The 25,346-nt window shown below is 36.6% G+C and overlaps 1 protein-coding gene across 1 annotated transcript in view; it reads left to right on the top strand.

The window, feature by feature from the left end:
• MUC6 (mucin 6, oligomeric mucus/gel-forming) overlaps positions 1-25,346 on the top strand; it is a 63,400-nt gene that overhangs the window by 11,138 nt on the left and 26,916 nt on the right. Inside the window, exons 4-12 of the mRNA XM_032212746.1 lie at positions 4,220-4,264; positions 7,629-7,869; positions 9,252-9,378; positions 12,572-12,659; positions 14,032-14,141; positions 14,876-15,083; positions 21,059-21,181; positions 21,997-22,117; positions 23,693-23,831. Of these exons, the coding sequence (XP_032068637.1) occupies positions 4,220-4,264; positions 7,629-7,869; positions 9,252-9,378; positions 12,572-12,659; positions 14,032-14,141; positions 14,876-15,083; positions 21,059-21,181; positions 21,997-22,117; positions 23,693-23,831 (1,202 nt within the window). The remainder of the gene's footprint in view (positions 1-4,219; positions 4,265-7,628; positions 7,870-9,251; positions 9,379-12,571; positions 12,660-14,031; positions 14,142-14,875; positions 15,084-21,058; positions 21,182-21,996; positions 22,118-23,692; positions 23,832-25,346) is intronic.

Raw genomic sequence — 25,346 nt, 5'->3', positions numbered from 1 at the left:
CATAATCATCACATTTATGACAAATCACAGCTTGAACTATCTTGCTTTGCATGTAATGAGTCTATCTCATATATTAGTTTCACCTTTTAAGTTGCATTACTGAAATAAATGAACTTTTGCATAATATTCTAATTTTTCAAGTTTCACCTGTGTATGTGTATATACAATATATGTATGTATGTATGTATGTGTATGTATGTATATGTATATGTATATGTAAATGTAAATGTATATGTATATGTATATGTATATGTATATTGTATATACATATGCATATGTATATAGATATAGATATAGATATATAGATATAGATATAGATATAGATATAGATATAGATATAGATATAGATATAGATATAGATGATATAGATGATATAGATGATATAGATATAGATATAGATATAGATATAGATATAGATATAGATATAGATATAGATATAGATATAGATATAGATATAGATATAGATATAGATATAGATATAGATAAAAAGTTTGTAAAGAGTCTTCAATCAGCAATAAATGTAGATACTGTTTTTTCTCTAATCAAAGAAATCAATTTAGCCATGTCAGCAAGTTCCATTATTTTCAGCATCCATTCCTCCATTGCCTATGCCAAAACTTTCCATCTTTGCACGTATAATAATCTCATTGCAGTTTTCTTGTACAAAAACAAAGTTTCATGACTCTTTTCCAACTTTTTGTTCTCCAATCCCAAAGAAAACCCCTCTGGTTTCAATTGTATATTAATCTTAAAAAGCTCTGAATATGTATGTGAATCCACAGTTTTCTAGATTTTTCATATGTGTACTAAAGATGATAAAAGTCCTTTCTTGTTTCCATTTCCAGCATAAATTTGAAGTGCCATTATACATTCTAGACAATTTTCTGATAAATCAGACATATATCTATACTATATACCATTAAAACTCCTGTTTATTTGTGTATAACCTTTAACTGGGCAAAACCATGCATTGTAGGGCAACAGTTTTGAACCATACTTCAAATGGACTAATTTACATAATGTGTCCAAAATCCAGAACCCATGACTTGCATGGAATTGAAATATGGCAAATTTTATAAAATATTTTTTGACATGAAAATTACTATAAAACATTTTATGATATGACACAAAATGTCATAAAACATTTGTTGGTGTTGATGTTTGACTGCACTATGCACCATTCCATATGAACTATTTTCAAGACAGGTAGATCTCTGAAAATCTCCCTTAATTTTTAAGAACGTTTCCAGTACATTTGAAAATGTTGAGGAATCTGTTAAGGAAATATCTCCGCAATAATGATGGGGTCATTGAATTTCTAGTCATCTTAGAAAAATTATATTTAAGATTATAACATAATGTAAACTTCGATCCTCTCAGCTACATATTTTCCCATTGTTCCATCTGTATATTATGACCAATTTTTGTCCTTTTTATCATAATCTTTCACTCCTTCTTCTGTTTCATAATTCATTAAAATCTATACATTTTAGTCATTACATGTTGAACATCTGTATACAATTCTATTTCTAATTCAGTCTTGTGATGATCAAAATCATAAATGATTTTGCCAACTTTAAATCTTGCTAACAATTTTAAACAAGAGAAATATTGGCATTTATGTCCTTCTGATACCAGTTCTTTTCTTGGTTTTATTTTAAATTCCCCTTGAGAAAATTGTAATATCTCACAATAAGTTAACCATTTGTGTTATTATTTTTTGTCAGTAAGATGCTTTTTGTGCTGACAGTCACAGAGGTGCTTTCAGGTTCAATCAGGATTTGTGTCTATTTTATATTTTCTATGTGGCTCATATAACATAATGTTTTTTTTAAATCCATATTGACTTATCGCCACAAACATCCATGCCATCAAATCTTAGGTCATGTTCTTCTAATTCTATTTCACGGTCATACCAAAACCAAACAGCAAACTGCAAAATAAAAATTCAAATCAGGTAGACCCAATACTCCTTATTCCTAGCATCTTATAACATCTTATATTTCATTGTGATTTTTCCCCTGCCACGCAAATTTATATGTATCATTCTGCTACTGTTTAAATGGTGTATCAGTTGTCAAAACAAGTATTGTCTGAAACAAAAACTTCATTCTAGGTAAGGCATTCATTTTTATCACAAAATTCTCCACAGCAAAGCCAGTTTTAATTTCCTCTCTTATGACATATATTTTAACTCCACACCACATCTTAACACAATTATTTTGAAATAGTGTATAGTTCATAGTTGTCATAATGATACCCAAATGTTTTGTCTTCCTCTGAAATTTAAAAGTTTTGACTCATCAGCTGGTTGATCTTCTGTTTTCATATTTTTATTAACTTCTTCATCTTCTGTTTATTAATCTTAAAACCTTTTAAAGCACCAAATTCTTTAAATTTGTCCATTAATATCGCAATTCCCTTTAAAGGGAACCAACACCAAGTCATCTGCAAGAGTATGTAACTTATACATTAATTACACATTTATTTTTTAATCATTAGCCCCACAATCCTCTCATATCTCTATTTAATATTTCCAGAAGTAAAATAAACAAGAGAAGGGACAGTGGGAATCCTGTTTTGTTTTATGCAGTGTTTCTCAATTTCAACAACTTTAAGTTGGATTTCAATTCCCAAAATTTCCCATCCAGATTTCAACTCCCAGAGTTCTTCATGCAGGCTAGAGAATCATGGAAGTTGGTTTGCGCATCCTAAAATAGATGAGGTTGAGAAATACTATTCAATAGGATGAGACTGGAGCTATGAGTCCGTAACTTGCTAACCAAGACTTGAAAAGTTAGAAAATAACACATAGAACTAGGCATTTTGAAAGGGTCTCATTATGGTGGTATCAGATGGCCTTTATACATCTAATAAACTGTATTGCTTTCTTTCAGATTTTTCAAAATCCAGACCAAGCCACATCCCACTTGTTCTTGAAATCGTAACATATTTCAAAGTCAATATGGTTCTAAATAAAACTGCATATTAGATTTTAAACCACTTTCAAAAGAACTTCATGAATGAAAATCCCAGGACATAAATATAAAATGCTCATTATTTTCATTCTCAGGGAAGTTATGTATGTAATATATAAGCTATGTCACAATACCTATTGTGATTTAATACCTGACTTAACTATAGGGAAGTACTTCAAAATTGAAATATCTTCCTCAAACACTTAAATAGAAGTGGTAACTGAGACAAAATATCAAGTTATGCCTGTGGCACAGGGAAACAACTGTTGGGTTCTAAATATATGCATGGCTAATCCACTTTAATGGACAAATATTTTTGAAAATAAACAAATTCAGACCTGGGGTTGCAGGATCTTAATGCATTCATAAATTAATAAATAATGTGTCTTTCATAACATGGAAATCTTAGTAGATGCAGGGTTTTTGTCTTCTAGAACACCATGATGAGGAAAATATGTGACATGCTGTTTCTAATTGTTCCATTCTTGTGTCTCTTAAAATATTTGAATGAGCCAACAGGGAAATTATATTTTCCTAGTCCTTGAATGACAAGATGATATAATTTTCCACTGCATCAATCCATCCTGTGCAGTTATATGCCTAAATGAATACGGTGTAGAATTTAGTTATGCACAATTACTGTTTCCCACAGAACAATCTTGCGGTGGCTTTTTAACTCCCTGTATTTGCCTTGGCGATAATGAAGAGGCACAAAGTGACATAATGATGTAAAGCAGACAGGGTGGAACCCTGGAAATTCTTGACCTGAATTAAGCTCCTTTTTATATTAGAATGGTTGCTAACATCTATATTAGTCAGTCTTTCTTTTTCTGCCAATTTTCTTTCTTAAATAAATCCTGAAACTTCAGTTTCAGGATATTATGTTATATTATGTTATGTTACATTACGTCACATTTATGTTGTGTTGTGTTACATTATTATCCTGGAATATACTATTTATTGTTATTAGATTATATATTCATAGATATTTCAGGGAATTAGATTGAGTCAAAAATAGTTGCAAATCATAGGGTCATCATGAAAATTCACTTGCTGTTGTGACCCAAGCCTTCTCTAAACCAGCTCTGTTCCTAATGCCTTGGGATGACAAGTCCCAAAGTTTCCTGTTCTAACTGGAGAGCATCAAATGGAAGAAGCCATTTCCTTTCTTCTCACATGAAACATAGTCATACAGACATGTAAAAACACAACCCATACTTCTCTTTTTTCTGTTCTTGCAGTAACCCATTCAGAAGGGCAGAGAAGTCTAGATGAACATCACTCAGGTATTTATGCTTCCATTTCTATAAAACCAGTATTTCAACACACGTATGTATGTATGTATGTATGTATCTATCTATCTATCTATCTATCAACGGTAGGTTGTAGGCAGTATGCCCCGGAGCCAGCCTGGAGCACCAGATACTGTTCCAGTACATGCTCTGGAGGGCCCACCCACCTGCCCGAGCTCCTTACTGGTGTTTAAAGGCTTTGGCACTTCCGTGCAGGCGCATGGCACATACAGCACCTGCATGATGCTCCGCGGAGCAGCTGGAGAATTGCTGAGCATTGCAGAGGCACTAAGATGCATGCGCGCGCTGCATGTGTGTGTGTGCGCGCTGTGAGCATCCATGAAGATGCTGCCAGTCCCCTTTCAACGATACTGGTTGGAACGGGATTTGAAACCCACCACTGATAGATAGATAGATAGATAGATAGATAGATAGATAGATAGATAGATAGATAGATAGATATAGATATAGATATAGATATAGATATAGATATAGATATAGACATAGACATAGACATAGACATAGACATAGACATAGACATAGACATAGACATAGACATAGACATAGACATAGACATAGATATATGTATGTATGTTTTCGTAGATTTTCACGGGTGTAAATATTCTGCTCTTGTTGTATTCGGGTCTTTTCTCATGTAAGATTGAGATTGTCCATTTCGGCGAGGTCTAACTCGCCATCTTCAGGCTGGGTTTTGGGCTTAAAGTATGGTCGGAGTTGCCATCCCTCTATAAATCTTGGGGGGTGGAGGTGGAGTGCTGGCTTTGTTTCAGTAAGTGGAATGATTGGTCGTGTGGTTGTATCATGATTGGTAGATTGGTACTGATTGGTGCTGACTGTGTGTCCGTTGTTGTTTCATGTTATAACGGCCTGGGTGGTGGGTGGGGCTCGTTTGTTGACTAGGGCTGGTTTCCAGATGTCTGGTAGGTGGGAGGTATCATCACGTTTATTCATGTTGTGGGGATGTTTTTCTATTTCGATAGCTTTCATAATTATTCTTTTGTTGAAGTGTTCAGTTTTGGAGATTAACCTGGTTCCTTCAAAATTAATTTCATGTTTAAGGTTCTGGAAAAGGGAGGAAGTTTTTTTCTTTTTTTCTTACTGTGTTCTTGTGTTCTGTGATGCGTGCATTTATTCTCCTGTTTGTTTGCCTATGTATGTTGCAGGGCATATTTTGCATGGTATTTTGTAGCCTCCTCGGTTTTCTAGCTGGATTTTGTCTTTGGGGTTTCTTAAAATGTTGACTATTTTTTGGTCAGTGTTGAAGGCTGTTTTAATATTGTATTTGTGGAGAATTTTGCTGATTTTATCTGTGGTGCCTTTGATGTAAGGGAGGAGACTGATTCTGTTGTCCTGTTGTGTCTTGGTTTTGGGGGGGAGTCTCCCTTTGGATTAGATTGGTAATTGTTTTTCTTTGGAATCTGTTGGAGATTAATACATTAGTGAGAGTGTGTAATTCAGTTTTCAGGTGGTCTTTATCGGCTAGGTGTTTGGTTCTGCAGATGAGGGTCTTGGCTACAGAGTTGATCTGTGCAGGGTGGTGATGGGATTGTGCGTTTAAGTAGCGGTTGGTGTGTGGTTTTTTTCGGTAAATGGTGTGTCCTAGGGAGCCATTGGGATTTTTGTAGATTAGGACGTCCAGAAAGGGAAGTTGGTTGTTTGCTTCTATTTCCATGGTGAATTGTATTTTGGGGTGTAGGTTGTTGAGATGTGTGAGGAAGTTGTCCAGTTTTTCTTTCCCATGTGGCCAAATCACGAAAGTGTCATCATCATATCTAAGCCAGAGTTTGGGTTTGTGTTCAGATTTATCTAAGGCGTTAGTTTCAAAATGTTCCATGTATAAGTTTGCGATGACAGGTGAGAGGGGTGATCCCATGGGTGCTCCTTCTATCTGTTTGTATCTTTGTCCATTATAGATGAAGTATGTGTTGGTTAGGCAGTGGTTGGTCAGGTCCATCATATGTTTAGGTGAGTTGTGTTTGTTCTAGATAGCTGTCAAGGCTTCTTTTATAAGCACTTGGGTGAAGAGGGATATGACATCGAAGCTCACAAGTAGGTCGCTGGGTTGTAGGTTCTGTTTCTTTATTGTTTCTATGAAGTGGAGTGAGTTTTGTACGTGTGAGGTGATGGATTCTGTGTAGGGTTGGAGTTGTTTATCCGAAGCTCTGATCGCGCTTTGCTTGCACAGGCACGAAGCCAAAGGCACCAGCCTGAAGATAACGAATGGGACCTCATCGAAACGTCACCATCTTACATGGGAAAAGACCCAAATACGCCAAAACCCCTGTATGTGTGTGTGTGTGTGTGTGTGTGTGTGTGTGTGTATTTCACGCAAGCAACTTACACCAAGAAAACCTGATTTCTGTGACCGGCATTACTGATACCTCAGCAATGTCTATTCCAGTCTTTGTATTGTAGTCAGGGCTCTGAAAGACTAAAAGCAACTAAAATAGGACTTGCCCAGCTTGCCTACCCAGCTTATTGGTACAAGTGCTGGTAACTGAAAAAGAAAAGTTAAGAAGTCTGCATTATAGCCGCCACTGCAGCTAATTCTGTTATCATTTTTTCTTCAACTTCCATGGTCCCATAATATACATCTGATTTCTCTATTGGTGCAAGTAATATACACCTCTCCTTAGTGTACACAAAATTATTTAAACATTCATTGCCTTTGAGTAACAGTTAAGATCAAGTACAGCATATATAGTTTCCCCCATTCCAAGAAGTAATTCTTTATTTTTCATTATTTAGGGATTGGGGTTGGGGGTTGTTGTTGTTGTTTGCATTTTATTAAAATTAATTTTGAATGTAAGAAAAACAATTGTTTTGTTTTTTTAACCATTTCTTTTACCCAGCCTTCATCAACCCATTCCTCTGCTCACACACTTAATCCTGTAGTAATCAATTACACTTTTTTCAGTTTTTTGCCCATCCCTTTAAAGCTCAGCCTCCTTGAACCTTTCTGTTCTTGTTTTCCCTTACTACCATCCTTATCTATAATATTCAAGCTTAACTTGCTTGTTTCTACAAAAGCCAAGGTATTCAGCTCTCCGAATTTTTGGATGATTTCCATCCTTGAAAAGATTATTTTATAAATATTGGAAGGGGCTTTGTTTTTTATATGGAAAACCTCAGTAAAATTTCACTTGGACAAAATGCCTGGGCATTGTGCCTTTGCATGTGGTGGATCATAGCCTTGAACTTGAGATGAGAAGCAAACAAAAGAAATTTAAAAGACAATGAGAGTAAATGAGAGTAAAGAGAAAACAGTATCTAAATAACTAGTTGGATTTCTAAAGCCTCATGGAATCTCATTACATTACTATTTTTTTTCTTTAAGCTCTGGACAAAGGTTCTTGTTCCACCTGGAGCACTGGCCACTTCTCAACCTTTGATCATTACCTGTATGATTTCTCCGGGACTTGTAATTATGTCTTTGCTACCGTCTGTGATGAAACCTCTCCAGACTTCAACATACAGTTCCGTCGTGGTCTGAACAAAACAATTGAAAGAATTATCATTCAAGCGGGCCCGAACACTATTACTGTTGACAAAAGTGGCATATCAGTCAAGGATTATGGGTAAGCATCCAATAGACAAATGGTTTTGTTCTGCTGCAAGTTAAAGTTTATTTTATGACGTTGAAGGAGTATGGCAACCATCCTATATGGGAGCGCCTTCTCTTTGGAATGAGCTGCCCCTGGAACTTCGCATAATCCCCGACCTCCGGTCCTTCCAGTGCATCCTAAAAAGTTTTTTTTCAGAAAGCCGGCCTGGCCTGAATAGAATAAATTAAATTATTAATTTTAAATTGTTAGTTTTAATTTAATCCTAAATTTGATTTAAATTGTCAATTGAAGGTTATTGGCTTTCCTATTTAATATTTTTAAACTTTTGTCTTATGTGTTTTTATCTTGTACACCGCCCTGAGTCCTTTGGGAGAAGGGCGGCATATAAGTCCAATAAAACCAAACCTATATGTAGTTGTGCCCTTGGGCTTCAGCTCTAATCTAATGTGTTTGTAATGAATCATCATTAAAATGCTGGAAAACTGCAGCTGATGCTGAGAAGGGCATTCGTGCTTTATCCACTTTCAGTGGAAGGTGATCCCATTTCTCATGATATATCAGTCATAGGTGGGTTCCTACCAGTTCGGCCAGGTTCAACCAAACCAGTAGACATACCCCGGCCTGGGGTGCACAACTGGCAGCGACCCAGGCTGGACATGGCCTCGAACCAGTTCCCAGGTTGCCGCCACCACATCTTTCTTTGGAGTTCTGCGCATGCACAGAACAATTTCCATTGAACTGCATGTGTCCATGCATGCAAAGCATGCACGCAAAGCGTGTGCATGAGCAAACTGGCAGAAACGCTGGCTGAAACCCACCCCTGGTATCAGTTTTGGCTAACTATGAGTAACAAGAATGTTTGTTTACATGTTGCCAATCATCTCGTCACATCACAAGCTCTGCCTGCCTTGGATACATGTAAAATATCATCAGGCTGATATATTTGACACCCAAGAAGACACCATTGGATCATAGCTAAATAACATTTTAAAGCATCACCTTTTCTTTTTGGGCCTCCCAAAGACCAGAAGGGCAGGAAATCATATCAGTTTTTCTTTATACACATCATACAGTGTCATTCTGAGGCCTCTAGGTGGTTGTGAGCTGCAGGTGGCCTGAAAGCCATAACTTTATCACTGTCCAGTGGGATATCCCACTCATGATAATAGAGGTAGTCCTCACTTAAAGCATAATAGGGACAAGCAACTTCACCATTAAATAACACAGTTTTAAAATAAAAAAAAAACCTCATATGACTGTACCCAATTTATGACAGTAGTTCATCCGTTCCAGCTGCAGTCATTAAGCACAATGTCAAGGGACAACAACTTACAATTTTCTGCCAGATCCCATACAAGTCCGCAAAGTGTCTAAAAGTATATGTTTGTCCCTAGTAAAATCCAAATGCCATATACTAGTAATGGAATTCAGATTGCACCATTTGGGCATAATACCCGTTTAATATCCAAGCGGAAGGAAATGGAACTTGCTGTTTTCTGGAACAACGTTGACTATCTCATGGTGAGTAAAGTTTTTATTTTTCACAGTGATTATGATTTGGGAAGTCTAAAAATTCCAGGCACATGTTAAAGAAATTATTCTGCATGTGTTCTTTGGCTTTGATTAAAATACTGAAGATAGAACACGGTAAAGCCAAAGGGTAATGATTTTAACAACCATTATTTTAATTAGATGATTTAATGCCCTTTATATGTATAGTTTAGGCAGTGCAAGGTTGCCATTCTTAACATGGCAGAGGAGGGGGGAAATCTCTATTTGAAGTTCCAAAAAGTAGCCTGAAAAAGGGTAAGGAACCAAGATATTCCAAGAAAATTTTTTCACATGTGTATTTAATTTGTTCGCCTTGCATAAAGATTCTTCTCAAAAGCTTGTTTGCAAATTTCAATGTAAGCTTTCTGATGATTTCTGTAGCTATATTATTCATTCATTTATTTAAATTTATATTTTAAGGTTACCCAACTCAAGATTTTTTTTTTAAAAAAAAAGTGCATTGCCTGCAACCAAGCAAGAGAGAATAAACATAACTAGAATAATACGCTAATACTGTAACTAAAATATACCATACATACCAGATAGACACATTGTTATTGATCCCGGAACCTTGTAGGGTTGGGGTACTTTGTAATTCCCCAATGTGGTATTCAATAGCACCATCCTGAGACCAGGATATTGAGGATCCAAAAACATGGCATCATTGGTGAATTTTGAGTACCAGGCAGCAGAATTGGTTTCAAATATTAATTTTGTCTTTTCTGTTTATAATCCAGTCCAATTTCTTGCCATATCTCCCTCTTCCCATCATCACTCAGATGTTACCACCTGCCTTATTTTCCACAATTCCCTTGTCCTCCCACAACCCTCCTACTATCTGTCTCAGAAGTCTTGAGGACTATCTAACATAATCATCTCCGCAACAACCAGTCAACCAATCAGCTTCAGCTGATCACCTGTCCACAGAGTCTCCAAAAACAGATTCTGTCATAGTGTTGCAAGGCATGTCAGACTATGTCAAAGGATTGGCATTAAAAGCAGGTAGAACATTATCCTACAGGTCTCTGTTTATAGTCTGCTTTATATACTTCATCTATATGTGGCACCGGTTGGACAAAATGATGTACAAAACATTCTCATTCAAAAGATTGGTACAGATAAAGTAAAATAATTAAACAAACACAGTAACTTCACTAACTCACCCACCATACCTGTCACCCATACAAACTCATTTAAATCTTTCTATTCCCCTTTTTCCCATCTCTCTCATTTATTTTGCTTTCTTCTCTATTTTTTCCTCCTCTACCTTGGCATTTGAGAGAAAAGCAGCTTGGGGAAGAGATGGTATCTATCAGAAAAGCAGAAGGAAAGAGATTGGTAACCTTCCTCTGCCTTTCACTCCTTTCTCAAAAACCTTCCAATTAGTGTGTGTGTATGTGTGTGTACAAGAGCAAGGAAAGCCAAAAGTAAAGGGCCAGAGGCCAGGATGGTCCATTACAATAACCACAAGCAAGTATGAACTACTTCTCATAGAATGAAATAGATGGCTCTTCCTCCCTTACAATGGCAAGACAAGATGCAGGATTTGAGCCTTGGGACTGTGCAACAGAGAGGGCATAAAGCAGGGGTGTATCTAACATTATGGATGGTTTGGAGATCCTCCAAATCCCACACCTGACTGGCCCTGCCACCCCACCTCACCCCTCCCAGGAGTCTCCATGTGGCCCATTTTGGATGCCAGGTAAGTGCAGGGCCCACACAGAGACTCAGGAAGGGGGAAAATCAGGCCTCCTGGAAGTTCTGGAAGTTCTGGAAGGCCCTCCGGAGGGCCTCTGGAGCCCAGGGGAGGCCGTTTTCGGCCTCCCAGAGGCTCAAGGAAAGCCTCCGGAGCCTAGGGAAGTCAAAAATGCCCCCTCACACTGTGGTGCATGAGACTGACCAGGCCACGCCTGTTGCTGAAATTTCTGAGGCCCACTTCTGGCTTAAAGCATAGATTTTGCATTAGATACTGTTCTATCATTATTAAAGACTTTCCTAATACTTATAATAAATAAATTTCAGCAGGGCAGTGTCCTTGGAATTTCTGGCTGTCAACCTTCTAGTCTGAATGAAGCTGGCCAGAAGTATTGCAAATGAAAAATAGCAGAAAGTGGGGAGGTGGGGTAAAATATGTTTTTATTTTCGTGCACACCTCCATACAAACACACACACTCTTACAAAGACTTCTATTCCAAATGACCTATTCTTTAAAGCAACAGTTACTGCACTGCTGATGTCAACATTTAGATAAATTACCAAATTTCACTCATTGTTTTAAAGGTATCATTTAAAAATCTCTCGGTACATCCAATAACAGTTGACAATCATAACTAAAGAAAACCCCTGCATTCAACAGAAACAGGAACACGTTGAGACTTGAAGTCTGAGAGGCACCCCATAATGGCTCTCATGGGCTGCTCTAAACCTTCTTCAGGAATAGTAAAATAGACCTTCTGAAAATACATTATCGGAAGTAAAATTGATAACTATTATATAAAATGTTGCTCTTTATTGTAAGCTAGTAATAAAAAAACCCAGTAGGAGATGAAGAGAGAAGATTAGTTACTATTTAAAACGTCCCATCTAATTGTCCACTATGGACCATGTCTTGGATGACAACATCTAATTTGAATAGTGTTGCCAGATGGAATATGTTCAAGCAATAATGCAAGGCAATAATGCAAGGTAAGTGACCATCTGTTTCCTCTTGGGGGAAAAAAACAGTGGTTGAGAAAGAACACTTGATGACAAATTCCAGAGGAGGAGCTGTACTAGGTTGTCAAAGCAAGAACAAACAGGAGTTATATGTGATGCCTTGTAGATCCGGCAGGTTTACTGCGGCATAAATCTGTTAATCTTTTAGGGTGTCACAGCAGGACGGCTTCTTAGATTTCTTTTTTCCTGCTAATTGGGCAGTGTCTCACTATTAATATTGCAGCATAGGTCAGGCTGACCTGGACTGCAGCCCATGATTTGGTTAAACAAACATTGTAATAGGCATGTTGCTGTCTGGATTGACTCAGAGGTGCATTCCACTGATCAAAATGGCATTACTCTATAAATTTTATAATTTATAACTGAGAGGAGAACATATAGCATGGGTATGTTACCAAGAAGTCATGCATGGTTGTTTTCTAATTGATCCTCTTTTCCCTTTTTTAAGGTTTTAATTGAACAGAAATATAGGGGAAAGACATGTGGACTCTGTGGAAATTTTGATGGGCAAGAGTTGAATGAGTTTCTGAGTGACGGTATGATTATCATTATTATTTACTAAATATAAATGCCACCTGATTTCTAGTGACTCTATCAATTAAAACATGAAGAACATGGCAAAAAACAAAACAAAACAAGAAGATAGCAAAGGCAAGATAACAGACCAGGTGGAATTAAAAAAAAACCAATCTAAATTTAAAGGCGGCTCCAGACATTCCCACCAAATGCCTGGTGAAGAGTTAGGTCTTTAGGCCTTCAAAACACCAACAGCTATTTGGATCTTGGGGTGGACCTTAGTCCAGAAGGCAGATTCACTTCTGGGGTCCTCATTGATGATACTGCTTAGTTGAAGGAACCTGGGGCATTCCGATCCTGCCAGATCAAATCAGCCATGCAGATGCTATGGGACATCCCCAGGTAATCAGGTCCTAAACCATATCAGGTTTTCTAGGTGACAACTAGCACCTTCAGTCACACCTGGAAGCAAACTGGCAACCAGTACAACTCACAAAAGTAACATTTTGTCTATACAAGACTATTCAAGGCAAGAAATTACTGAGCTTCTTACTCAGAGAAAACTATTTAATAAGATAATAATACTAAAGATCATGACATGATTTCCAGACTTTTTTATTTATAGGTCCTGCTCAGGGAGGAGGGTTCCATCTTAAGTACAGGTAGTCCTTGACTTACAATCACTGTTGAGCCCAAAATTGCTGTTGCTTAACAGGACAGTTTTTAAGTGAGGTTTGCCCCATTTTATGGTATTTCTTGCCACAGTTGTTAAGTGAATCTCTGCAGTTGTAACATAGTTGTTAAATGAATCTGGCTTCCCCATTGACTTTGCTTGTCAGAAAGTGGCAAAAGATGATCACATTGACCTTGAGACAATGCAAGCATCCTAAATATTTGCCAGTTGCCAATCATCCAAATTTTGGACACATGAACATGAGGATGTTGCAACATTTGTGTGAAAAACAGTCATAAGTCACCTTTTTCAGTGCCATTGTAACTTCAAATGGTCACTAGACAAATCATTGTAAGTAGAGAGCTACCTGTATGATTCAGGATTTGAAATGCTCAGCTGGATCGATAGTGTTCTTCTTGGACTATAAAACTAATGAATTAATAGTAACTGATTTGGATTTTACAGGTGTTGGGCTTATGGGGGGTGGGTGGGTTACAGAATGCAAAAAGGGATGGAAAAGACTGAAATGACCATTCTTTGCCCAAGCCCCAAAATATTTCAAAAGGTCTATTTTTCTCTAGAGCAGTATTTTTCAACCTTGGCAACCTGAAGAGGTATGAACTTCAGCTCCCAGAACTCTCCAGCCAGCTGTGCTGACTGAAGAATTCTTTAAGACTCATTTTGATCAAGTTCAGTAACATGTATATCTCAATTAACAGGTATTCTTCTGGACTCATATAAATATGCAAGTTTACATAAAATTGACGATCCTGCAGAGATCTGTCCTTTTGAAGGGATGACGACTCCTGCCATTCCTCAAAATAAAGATGTAAGCACTATGTCATTACTCTGCTATATTTAAATTCCCTTGGGAAAAGGGTGTAATAAAGAAACATTACAAATCTGAAGAAGAATAGATGGCTCCATCTATCTGAAAGGGATTGAAGGAAAGTGTGTCTATTGTAAACTTACCATTTTTCTATTATAGAATTTTTCAATCACTTTTGCTTTCCATTCATTATGGAGTTGCATTTTCTCTCAGTTGTTTCTCAGTTAGTTAGTTCCCCATCTTCTCCTGCTCAGGTTTAAGCAGGAGGTTTCCCTTTTCATCTGAGCACAGGGAATCAGAAAAAAAAAATCCTTACTGATAAAAAAAGAATATTTGTAACAGTATTAAACAGTAGGGTACTTCGTCCTCTCTGAGTGCTGATTTTCTTGCAGAAAATCTAGTCTGGTAATGAAACATCTGCAAGAAAACCACCAAACTCAAAGACCAACAAGGACCCAACAAATATTTTTGCTATGAATTTTTGCTGTGATTTTGACGCTGATATGGAAAGGAAAACCTCATTTCCCATTTTCTAGAAAGCAGCAGCAGGACAAGACCAGGAACAAGCTGTGACGCAAGAGTGACAATCTGTCTAGCTTGAACCACAGAGACCTATACTGCTGAATATTTGTAGCTTGATGGGATATTCTTCAAAACTCTTAGTGGTAGTCTTCAAAATTGACAGTGTGTGTGTCCCTTGATTGAGACTATATGTTTGTTCATTTTCTTCTTAGGCCGCACTTTGCTTCCAACTGTTACGCCTCGTGTCACCATCTTGCAATATTTCCAAAAAAGAGTTTGTTATCCGTTGCCAACTGGATATGCAAGACTGCAGCAATCCAGGACACTCCAATTGTAGTTGTGCTACTCTTTCAGAATACTCACGGCAGTGTTCCATGTCTCATCAAGAGGTGACCAACTGGAGGACCAAAGATTTCTGCTGTGCGTTCAATCATTTACATCTCTAAATATCCATGCTGGGTAATATGTTTTAGCATCAACACTCTGAAAGTGTGCTTTCGTTGCAAATAGCACTCTAATGATTTGTATTAAGAAAAGAAATACAAGTGAAGAGAGGAATCCTTGTTAATGGTTCTTCTGCTGCTGCTGTGCCTTATAGTTGCACACCCGCTTGGTAGTTATTTTTGGATGGTTTTGCCTTTGATTGCTTCTTATCTTTTGCTGTATTTCTTCTCATCACTGCCAACTTCCATCAGTGTGTCTTGAAAGCTGTATCAAACTCAACTAATGGTTATTGCCTGGATTTACTACTAAAGTATACATGTAAATCTAGCCAGTTTTTATATTCTCTTTAAAATAGCCTAGAGTCCAGAAAGATGGATTGTAGATGCAACTGTATTATGAATCATAATGCATGCAACTCAGTGATAACTGTTCATACACAAAACAGTCTCATCGAGGCATAGTGTTATATATTAAGGCTATGCAATCCTTTGAGTTTGATTTAGAATAGCTGGAATTATCTTGGCAGTTGTGTCATTTTGCAAACTAACATAGCAGCAGTATGAGTTGCAGACTGGCACTTTTGTGCATTTCAAAGTACCTTTTTCAAATTAATAAGTAAATGCATTGCTTTCAAAAATGTAATACATTTCACACATTGATTACTATTATTAGACAACCCTTTTCACATATATACAAACTCACAAGTGTATATGTGGATTCATCAAACCTAGGATTTTAGGGATTTTTCCCATAAATGTGGCACACAGTAGAGTCTCCCTTTTTGCTATTTGGAAACTTTTCTCCTTATTGGTGAAACTGTGGCCAACTCTTATATAGAACACATTTAAATATTAACAAATCCATTATGAGTTACTTAATTAGAATGGTTCTGGTCCTGTATTAAGCCTGTGAGATGCAAGTTGGCCACTCCTAATATAAGTAAAGAACAGGCCATTTCCCCAACCCCCAATCCAATGGATTGTTGGGAAGAAATTACATAAGTAGAGTTGGGATTCTGCATGCCCACCAGTAAGATAATTTTCTGGAAAACTGAACAGAATTGAACCAAATTTAATCAGAAGAAAAAAGCCATCAAAAGAAAGATCAGAGTAAGAAATGGTGTTGGATCAATTCAGGGTTAAAGAGCAAAACAATAATCCCCTCCCCATCCTCAAATCCATTTCTATGGGACCAGCTCTGAATATAACTTGCCTCTGTCCTCCCTTTGTCACATAATTCAAAACAGAGCCCTCCCTGTGATTCCCAGTATATATATAAATCAGTGGTGGGATTCACTTACCTTCGCTACCAGTTCGCAAATGTGAGCATGCTTGCGCATGCTCAGAAGGTTGCACATTATGTCGGGATGGGTGGACGGAGTCTCCAGCAGCCATCGCTACCGGTTCACCTGAACCCGTAAGAACTGGCAGAATACCACCACTGATATAAATGCAACATTAGAGGACAGTAAAATTATGCATGGACGCCCTTCCATAGAAAAGTTTGAATTAGCTTGTAACCCAGAAGAAAATCCAGATACTTTCTATGACTGTTTCTGGTAAAGGGCTTGGAGAGTATTCCAGCTGATGTGCTCTGTATGCTTTCCTTGCCTTGTTAAAGACAAACAACAAGACAACCAAGCAGATACACTTACTGGCTAGACAAAGGTTCTCTAAACGCATCAAAGAAAAAAAATACTTTAAAGCAGTTTCCTCAACTCTGAGGATAGAAAAAAGTTAATGTTAAAACATTTTGATTGAATCTTAAATAGTAAATTCTAAATAAAACAACCACTGAGCATTATATTAAAATTATGTCCATACTAGGAAGAAATAATGGGATATGTTTCAGGATTATGGGATTTATGTGTGTTAGAAGCATCCGCTTGGGGCAGGTGAATTCAAAGTATTGTTAACTTCATGCCACAGTATCTTCCACTAGAATGCAGAAACTAATATATTAGGATAATTTCATTGCTGACTTCTTTCTTAATAGAGCCTTCATGTTTAATATATTTTAGTTTGTCGTTGCTGTCTATTATAATTTCAAGTTGGTAGCTATCCGCAAATGATGACACATAATTCCATTCATTGATTGGAATAATAGAGATTCCACCACCAATAGGCAGAGTTTAAAAGGCAGTCATCTCACATCTTAGAAATTACTGATAAATAATGTTGCTTTCTGGAAATAAACAGCTTTGAGAAAATGAAAGCGTAAGAAGGAAACTATTAAGAAATACCCTTGCGTGGTCCAGGGTGCAGATTCTTTTGTAGTTAAAAAGGCAAGTAATTCAGGGGACTGTGCTTCCATCTCTGAGAACAGCAGCACCCTGTTGAGAATCTGTAAAGCTGTCACAATCTGACAAGATATATCAGCAGACCTTAGGCAGATAGCACACATGCATGAGATCACAATGAGGGGTCTTTTCCCTTCTGGCATGCAATGTCATGGGAAAGTCATAATGGCATATTTTCCTCTTACCAGCAGCCAGCCTCAACATGACATCACAATAGTGGCCTGTGTTTATAAGCCCAACACTGTCAAACTATGGCCACTTTGCCCAGACTCTCCTCTGGATGCAGATGGCTTCACAGCAACCCTTCTGTTCCTTAAATAGGCTATATCATGTAGTTTCTCTTTCACTAGCATGAGCATATGAAAGAACATATGGACACAGTTTCTTCTTTTATAAAGATGGATAACATCATTGTGATTACCTAAGGTTCTTGCTTTAAAAAAAAAGGCAAGTACAGGTATAGAAACAGCAGAAAAGGAGATTTCAATGCCATTCATCCAAAGAGAGATTTTTTTTTCTCTTACAGAAGAAATCCATACAATGGCCTAGGATACAACTAACAAGACTTCTGAGAAGATATTAAGACTTTCTGCTTCTGTTTTTGACTAATATAAAAGCACATAGCTAAGATAATGCATGGCTCATTGTCTTCTCTGAAGCCATGCCAATCTCAAGAAAAAACGTGTTAGCATAAATTAAATAGATTTTTTAAATTCCTAAATACATTTGATTTGGATTTTATCTTGAAGGTACATGAATGGCAAAAACATGAGTATACACAAGAAAAAAAGTCTCTTCTTTAAGCATAGGATCCCAGCTATAGAATACATCATCTATGATAGAATCTTATAGGGTCCTTCAAAATAATCATTCTTAATCAAAATACTGTATCTTATCTATGAGCCATGATGTTGCAGTAGTTAGAATGCAGTACTACTGCTGGCTTCCTATGCTGACTGCCAGCTGACTCCAGTTTGGCATTTGCTTCTCACTGGCTCAAGATTGACTCAGCCTTCCATCCTTCTGAGGTCAATAAAATGAGGATCCAGATTGTTGGGGGCAATAGGCTGACTCTGTAAACTGCTTAGAGAGGGCTGTAAAAACGCTATGAAGTGGTATATAAGTCTAAGTGCTATTATTATGTTTACTGTTATTTAATTCCATTGGAAAATTTCTGCAAAGTGTTGTTTCTTCAACATTCATAACCTCTGTAGGACATAAATTGACTTTTATTTCTGCATGTTTTAGCATCCCATTTTTATCATAAATTCCATGGGTCAATGTCAAAGCCCATTATTTGGTTCTGCCTGAAACTCTTAAACCTGTTCCAGGTCTTTAATGTTCTTCCAATTTGCTCTATTCACGGTCCTGAAATCGTCATCCCCTCAAAAAACAAAACAATTCATTCCTATGCTACAAGTCATATTATTTTACATTTGTTTCTGAATGCTGCTTCTTCAGTTAGTCATTTTATTTTCCATGTTAGCCATTCCTCTCTGTATGAATGATTTGACATTAGCTCTGTTTGTCCCTCTAAATTGCACCAGTTTTCACAGAATACAGTGTCATTTTTGAACAAATATTAGAATCCTGTAGCCTTTCCTTACTAGTCCTTGCTATCTTATGGACAAAATTCAGGCAAGTTACTAAATATTGCAAAAAGAAAAAAAACCATCAATATTGGAATAGAGTAGCTGCAGTGTGGTGTGGTGGCCTAGAGGCGGAGCTTTTGCCTCACAATAAGGAGCCTGTGATCCTAGGAGGTAGAAGCATCTATTTCTCTATCTGAGCACACTGAGAATATATCTGCTGAACAAAACTCCGCGTTGGTGACAGGAAGAGCATCCAGCCATTAAAACACTCTGCTAGCTCCATTCAGTTGCCCAGACTCTACCCCGCATGGGATTATGGGGTCGTTAAATGAAGATGCTTGGAGCAGAGTAGCTGATATGATACAGAATATGAGATGAAGAATGAAATCCCAAAGATATAATATTATTTCAATATAATTGAAATTTTACTAGGATTGAAATTTGTAGATTTCATTTCTGTGAAGGCCTAAAGAACAGCAGGGTGACCTAGTAGTGAACTCATTCCCGCTCAGAAGGTTGAAAATTCAATCCTAGCTACTCTTAGGGCTTAAAAAAAAAATCTGCTGCTAAACTCCACATATGTATGAGGAAGGGCATCTGGCCAGTGAATGCTCAGCTTTGTCCAATTACCCCAACTCTACCCCAAATAGGGGCTACATGATCATAAAAAGAGAGCTTTATTTCGGTCAAGGCCTAAGAATCAAAGTTCAAGATTTATTGGGAAAATAAGAGTAGATTAGCATAAGATCTCAGAAATGAACTGAGAAGTTCATCATTCATATAAAAACAATGTAATCAAATCAAAATAGACATATGTTGATACTTGAACTCATGTTATATAGATTTAATTTTCATTATATTTTGACATACCTTCCTCCTCCTCCACATTGGGACCAAAATTGTTCCTGGAATATTTATTTACAGCATCATAAAATTATGTCACTGACATACCATATTCTTTTAGTATAAGACGCACTGGAATATAAGACACACCAAGGTTTTGAAGAGTCAAATTTTAAAAAAAGGTTTTGCACTCTGCAAACCTCCAAAAAATGGCCCATTTTTCACAAAAATGGGCCCATTTTGTTTAAAAAAGGCATGAATAGCCTTTAGGGGGCTTGCAGAGTGCTCCTGGGGGTGCCCGCCAAAACAAGCAGAAATGGCCCATTTTCATGAAAATGGGCCCATTTTTGTCAAAAAAAAATTGCATGCATAGCCTTTAGGAGGCTATAGTATTCCTGGGGGTTGGGGGCCCGTTTTTCACTCATTTCTGCCTTCCCCAGCCCCAGGAGCTCTCTGACAACCTTCTACAGGCTCTGCATGGCCATTTTGGTGAAGGGGTTGGGTTTTCGGGAGGCCAAAAATGCTGTATTCAGTGTATAAGATGCACCCAGATTTTCAGCCTCTTTTTTGAGGGAAAAAGGTTTGTCTGAAAAATATGATAGTAAAAATGAAAAATTGTATTGCAGTCTCACAATTATACCAAGCAGGCCTTTCTGAGCATTATTAGTTATTCCAACAATAACTAAAACAGATGGTTGGTTAGGTGGCAATACCAAACCAAACTTACCTCAGCAAATTGGTTCTAGTTTACATATACATGGGAGGCCACCAGACATAGTGAATACTATTAGAAAATGCTATCATATTATAATGAAACTTTGCTAAGAATATTAAAAGCTACATGAATGCAGTGGGATTCATTTTAAAATTGAGATGAAAATTAGAAAAATTGCAGGAGAATATATATATGCAGCTGTATCTTATTAATGTTCTAAATACTAGAATTCTGCAAAGATTTCTTTTCAGAACATGAAAGATTCTGCTCAGAAGTAAACAAAGACTTGTTATTTTATGTATCATACAAACCTTTACAGAAAAGAAGTCTAGACAAGGATAATTTTTAGTTTACAGTAAGTAGGGGAAAATATATTTTTACTATTATTGGCTGGAGTTAGTTGATGTTTTAAGGGTGAGGTAGACTAATCTCAAACTGCACTGTAAATCTAGTGTTTTCTTTTGTTCATGACATCTTTTAAATTATTTTATTTATTGTATAGCTCTGGGAAGATGTCCAGGTAATCAACAGTATAAAGAATGTGGTTCTCCATGTCTCAAGACTTGTTCTAATCCTGAATACAGTTGTTCCAGCTACTGTACATATGGGTGCTTCTGTCCAGAAGGTAAATAAAAATAATATGTAGAATCATCTTGGCATGAATATATTTAAGCTTTAAAGATTGTAGCAATGGGTATATTTATATCCAATGTTTCAGTATGCAGCATTTATAATAACACTGTAGATATCTCTCCCTTTCAAGAGATAATGTTAGGTTATTTACCTGAATTTTCTTGTAATGGATATTTTAATAATACAGATAGTCTTCAATTTATGACCACCACTGAGCTCAAAAGTCTCACTCTCAAAAGTGAGACAGCTGGATGTTTAGGGTACTTTGCATCAATCACATGGCCAATAAACTATTGCTACAATATTCATAAGTGTGAAAAATGATCCTGTCACTTTTTTCAGTGCCATTGTAAATTTGAACAGTGACTAAACAAACTGTTCTAAGTCAAGGATTATCTGTACTCTTGAATCAGAATGTGGATATTGATTCTCAAAATTAGTATAGCTGCAAATAACAGCAGTAGCATTTGTCATTTTCCCTTAGGGAAAACAGAGTTGGTTAAGTGATCCTTTCACTAAGCATACAGTAAAACCAGATGAGACAGAAATGTTTTACTTCATGATTTCCTATGTAAAAGGCTTTCTTGCTGCTCAAAGACAGAGATGCACATCTAGGCTGGCATTTTACCACATCAGGATTCAGAATGAATAGAAAAACCGGAACTTGAGTATGATATTGATAGTTAAGTGAATGGATCCAATTTATTCCAGAGCAATAATTCTTTTGCCAAACCTCAAACTTTGTGCTATTAAGATTAATTAAACTGTTTCTCTTTAATTTGTTCTTATGTTTTCCTTTCTTATCAGGCACCGTTTTGAATGAAATTTCCCAAAACCAAATATGTATTCCTATTGAAGAGTGTCCATGCACATGGAAGGGGGAGATATTTGCTCCTGGTGATGTCATTAAAGCAACTTGTAGAACATGGTGAGAACTCTTACAAGACCTATAATTATTATTTCAGTAATGGCATTTATGTTATAACAAGTGAGGCTAGTTTTTATTATAAGAAAAGCATTAATACGTTTCAAGCACTATGAGACCAATCTGTAAGTATGAATATTTTGTAAATGATATATGAGCATCCATGACGAACTTACTTTTCACAGCTGATAAAACAACTATATCTCCCTCAGTTTGTAATATTAACATTCATTATTAACACAGTTAATACAGCAACACAGCAGATGATAATAGATCCCAAGTTTTTGCTCACTGGTGTGATTGATTGATTGATTGAATGATCAATTGATTGATTGATTGGTTGGTTGGTTGATTGATTGATTGATTGATTGATATATGCCATCAAATTATTATAGACTATTGGTGATCACATAGATTGGTTTTCTCATGAAGATCTGCCCCAGTCTGGTCTTTCAGCTCTTCTAACAGCAGCCCATTAACAACAAAACTGGGTGAATCCACCTTGCTGCTGGACATCCTATTTCCTTCCACATTTGCCATCATTAGAGCCTTCTCCAGAGACCTAGATTGGCTGATGTAAATAGCTCCTAAGTAAATGTTTAATATTGGGCTATTTCATCAATAGAAAGGACTAAGCTGGATTTCAGTGATGTTCCTTCTTCCTGTAATTTTTCATTACCTCTGAAAATCTGTTCTGAAGGATTATACAGTACACTCAAAATAGAAATGTTTATAGTTTTGCTCATGAACTGAAGTTATTGTGTTAGTGTAAGACTACTTAACATCCATTGAGACAATACTAACTATGTTTCAAAACTATGAGAATTCTTGACCTAATTCCATGCTATTTATTGACACAGATGTTTCTGGGTATATCACAAGAGAAAAAAAGGATGATTATTTGAAACAGATAAATAATATAATCTCCAGTACAATCATCCAAAAGTAAACTTAATTTTGCAAGTTAATCCTCTCTGCCATTTTTGCCACTTGCCAGCACCTCTTTATTTTTAAAATAAAATAAACTAATATTTTAATCAAAGTATCAATTGAAGTGGAAAATCAGGGGGGGCTCAAAGTGAGGTATACAGTATAGGCACATTGATGATCACAGGTAGTTACTTTCGGAAATCTAGAAGGTAAGTTAGTAAACTTAACTCTGCACATTAAAGTATTAAATTCTGTACATTATAAACTTTATCTACTCCACCCAACCTTAAATTTATAATGTTCTCTCCCAGGAATTTGTGCGTAGAATGTAAACTTCTTTAAAAGGAACTTAGGCTAACAGACAGTAATGCTGGACAGGTAAAGTCAAGGATACTTTGATGTCAAGTACATAATGTCAAAGAGGCTACTCCATATTGCTTACATGTTTGTTTAAAACTGGTTGATTAAGGCTATTATATATATTATTCTTGACATCAGTTATTCTAACCTTTAGATGCTTATTTGCTTTTTCATAATGATTCTTCCTTAAGGCCTATTGATTTCAAAATATTGTTGCAGAAAGAGGGGTTTTTGATACAATCAGACCTCCTTGGTTAGTAGTTGACCTGTATATTTCTTTCCCACCAGTAAATGTACAATGGGCCAATGGACCTGTACAGAACAACCATGTCCTGGCACGTGTTCTTTGGAAGGCGGTTCCTTTGTCACCACTTTCGACTCTAAACCATACAGGTTTCATGGTGTCTGCACTTATATCCTTTTGAAGGTATTTTATATATTAAAACTCTTGTTCAACTGCTACTCTTTAATTTCATCCATCACTTAACATTTTCAGAAATATCTTCTTGGTATGTGGTATTAAGATTATTATCCTTTAATTAGAACATCCCTTTACGATTCTCTTTTTAAGGATGTAGATAGATATTTTCCAGTCCTTAGACTATGGTATTTTTTCCATATTCTTGGTATGTTCTTTATTGTTTCCTGAAGTCTCCTATTTATACATTGTTTTAACGCCTATTTGATATCCTCCTCAACCACCATTCATCCCACCCCTCCTTTTCTCTTCCTCTTTGTCAAAAGACAATGTAATCTAACTTGGCCTTTTTGTACAGGTTTCTTTCCATATATTATTTCCATCTTTTTCCCCCATGCTCACTATCACTAAGTCTTTTCCAAGCACTTCATGATGTAAGAGGTTGGAATCTTCCCATGGTTTCTTGGATATTCTTGAATCCCCTGTTCTTTTCCCTGTCATTTTCTTCTATGTTTATGAGTTCAGACAACTGCCACTTTTCACCTGTTATTGGATGTTTACCAGCTTTTGCATAATCTATTCTGGCCTTAGATGCCATTTCTTAACTACTTCTAGAGCCTAGTTCTATAACCTTGATAGATGGCTAATGTGTTCTTTGTTATCTTCTAGCTTTTGTTTTATGCCTTCTATAAAGTAAGAGTGCTAGTCAGTTCTTAACTATTTAAATATATGCTCACTGATGTCATTTGTTTCTTTCAAGCTAAGTAGGTATAGGACTGCATACTGAAATCTTAATCTGCTTTCCGTATCTACTCTTGCAGAATAAAACTGCCATATTAACTGGTTATGGGGCCATCAAACTGTGTGTGCACATATAATTACAAATAAAGCTTTTAGTAAATATTGTTTTATTTATATAACCTTTGCAAATCTCACTACACAGAGAGGCAAAAAAGTCATAGGGGAATTAGTTATTTCTATTATATTATTCCTGTTGTTCTTTCCTGTTGTGTTTGTGTGCCTTCAAGTCAGTCTTGATTCTTGATGACTACCTGGACAAATCACTGTAGTTTTTGGAAGAAGTTTGCCCTTGGCTACTTCCTAAGGCTGGGAGAGACTGACTGGCCCAAGATCACCCAGCTGGCTTTATGCCTAAGGCAAGACAGTTTCTAGCTTGGTGTCTTAACCACTAGACCAGATTGGCTCTCTGTTCTCATTGCAGTATGGATATTAAAGGGCTAAATAACATATTTATTAATATATGCCAATATGGCTTTCTTAAAAATTGAAGCTATCTCCCTAGCTATCAGTGTCAGCCTGACTGGTCTTATGTCCCATATATCTTATCTTCTGGTCTGGACCCATATATTTTTTGAAGATAGGGGTAACAGTGACTTCCAGTCATCTTTCTTATTGCTTATTGTCTAGCCTTTCTAAAAAAAAGAAAAAGTTAAATCAGATCAATGAATCATACACCAGGATGCTGCCCATCTCTTTGTGGAGATTTAAACACATTTATATTAT

This window comes from Thamnophis elegans, chromosome 1 (genome assembly GCF_009769535.1).
Source record: "Thamnophis elegans isolate rThaEle1 chromosome 1, rThaEle1.pri, whole genome shotgun sequence".
Lineage (NCBI taxonomy): Eukaryota > Metazoa > Chordata > Lepidosauria > Squamata > Colubridae > Thamnophis > Thamnophis elegans.
Note: the sequence above shows the minus strand (reverse complement) of the source record. Positions and strands in the feature narration are given on the sequence as shown.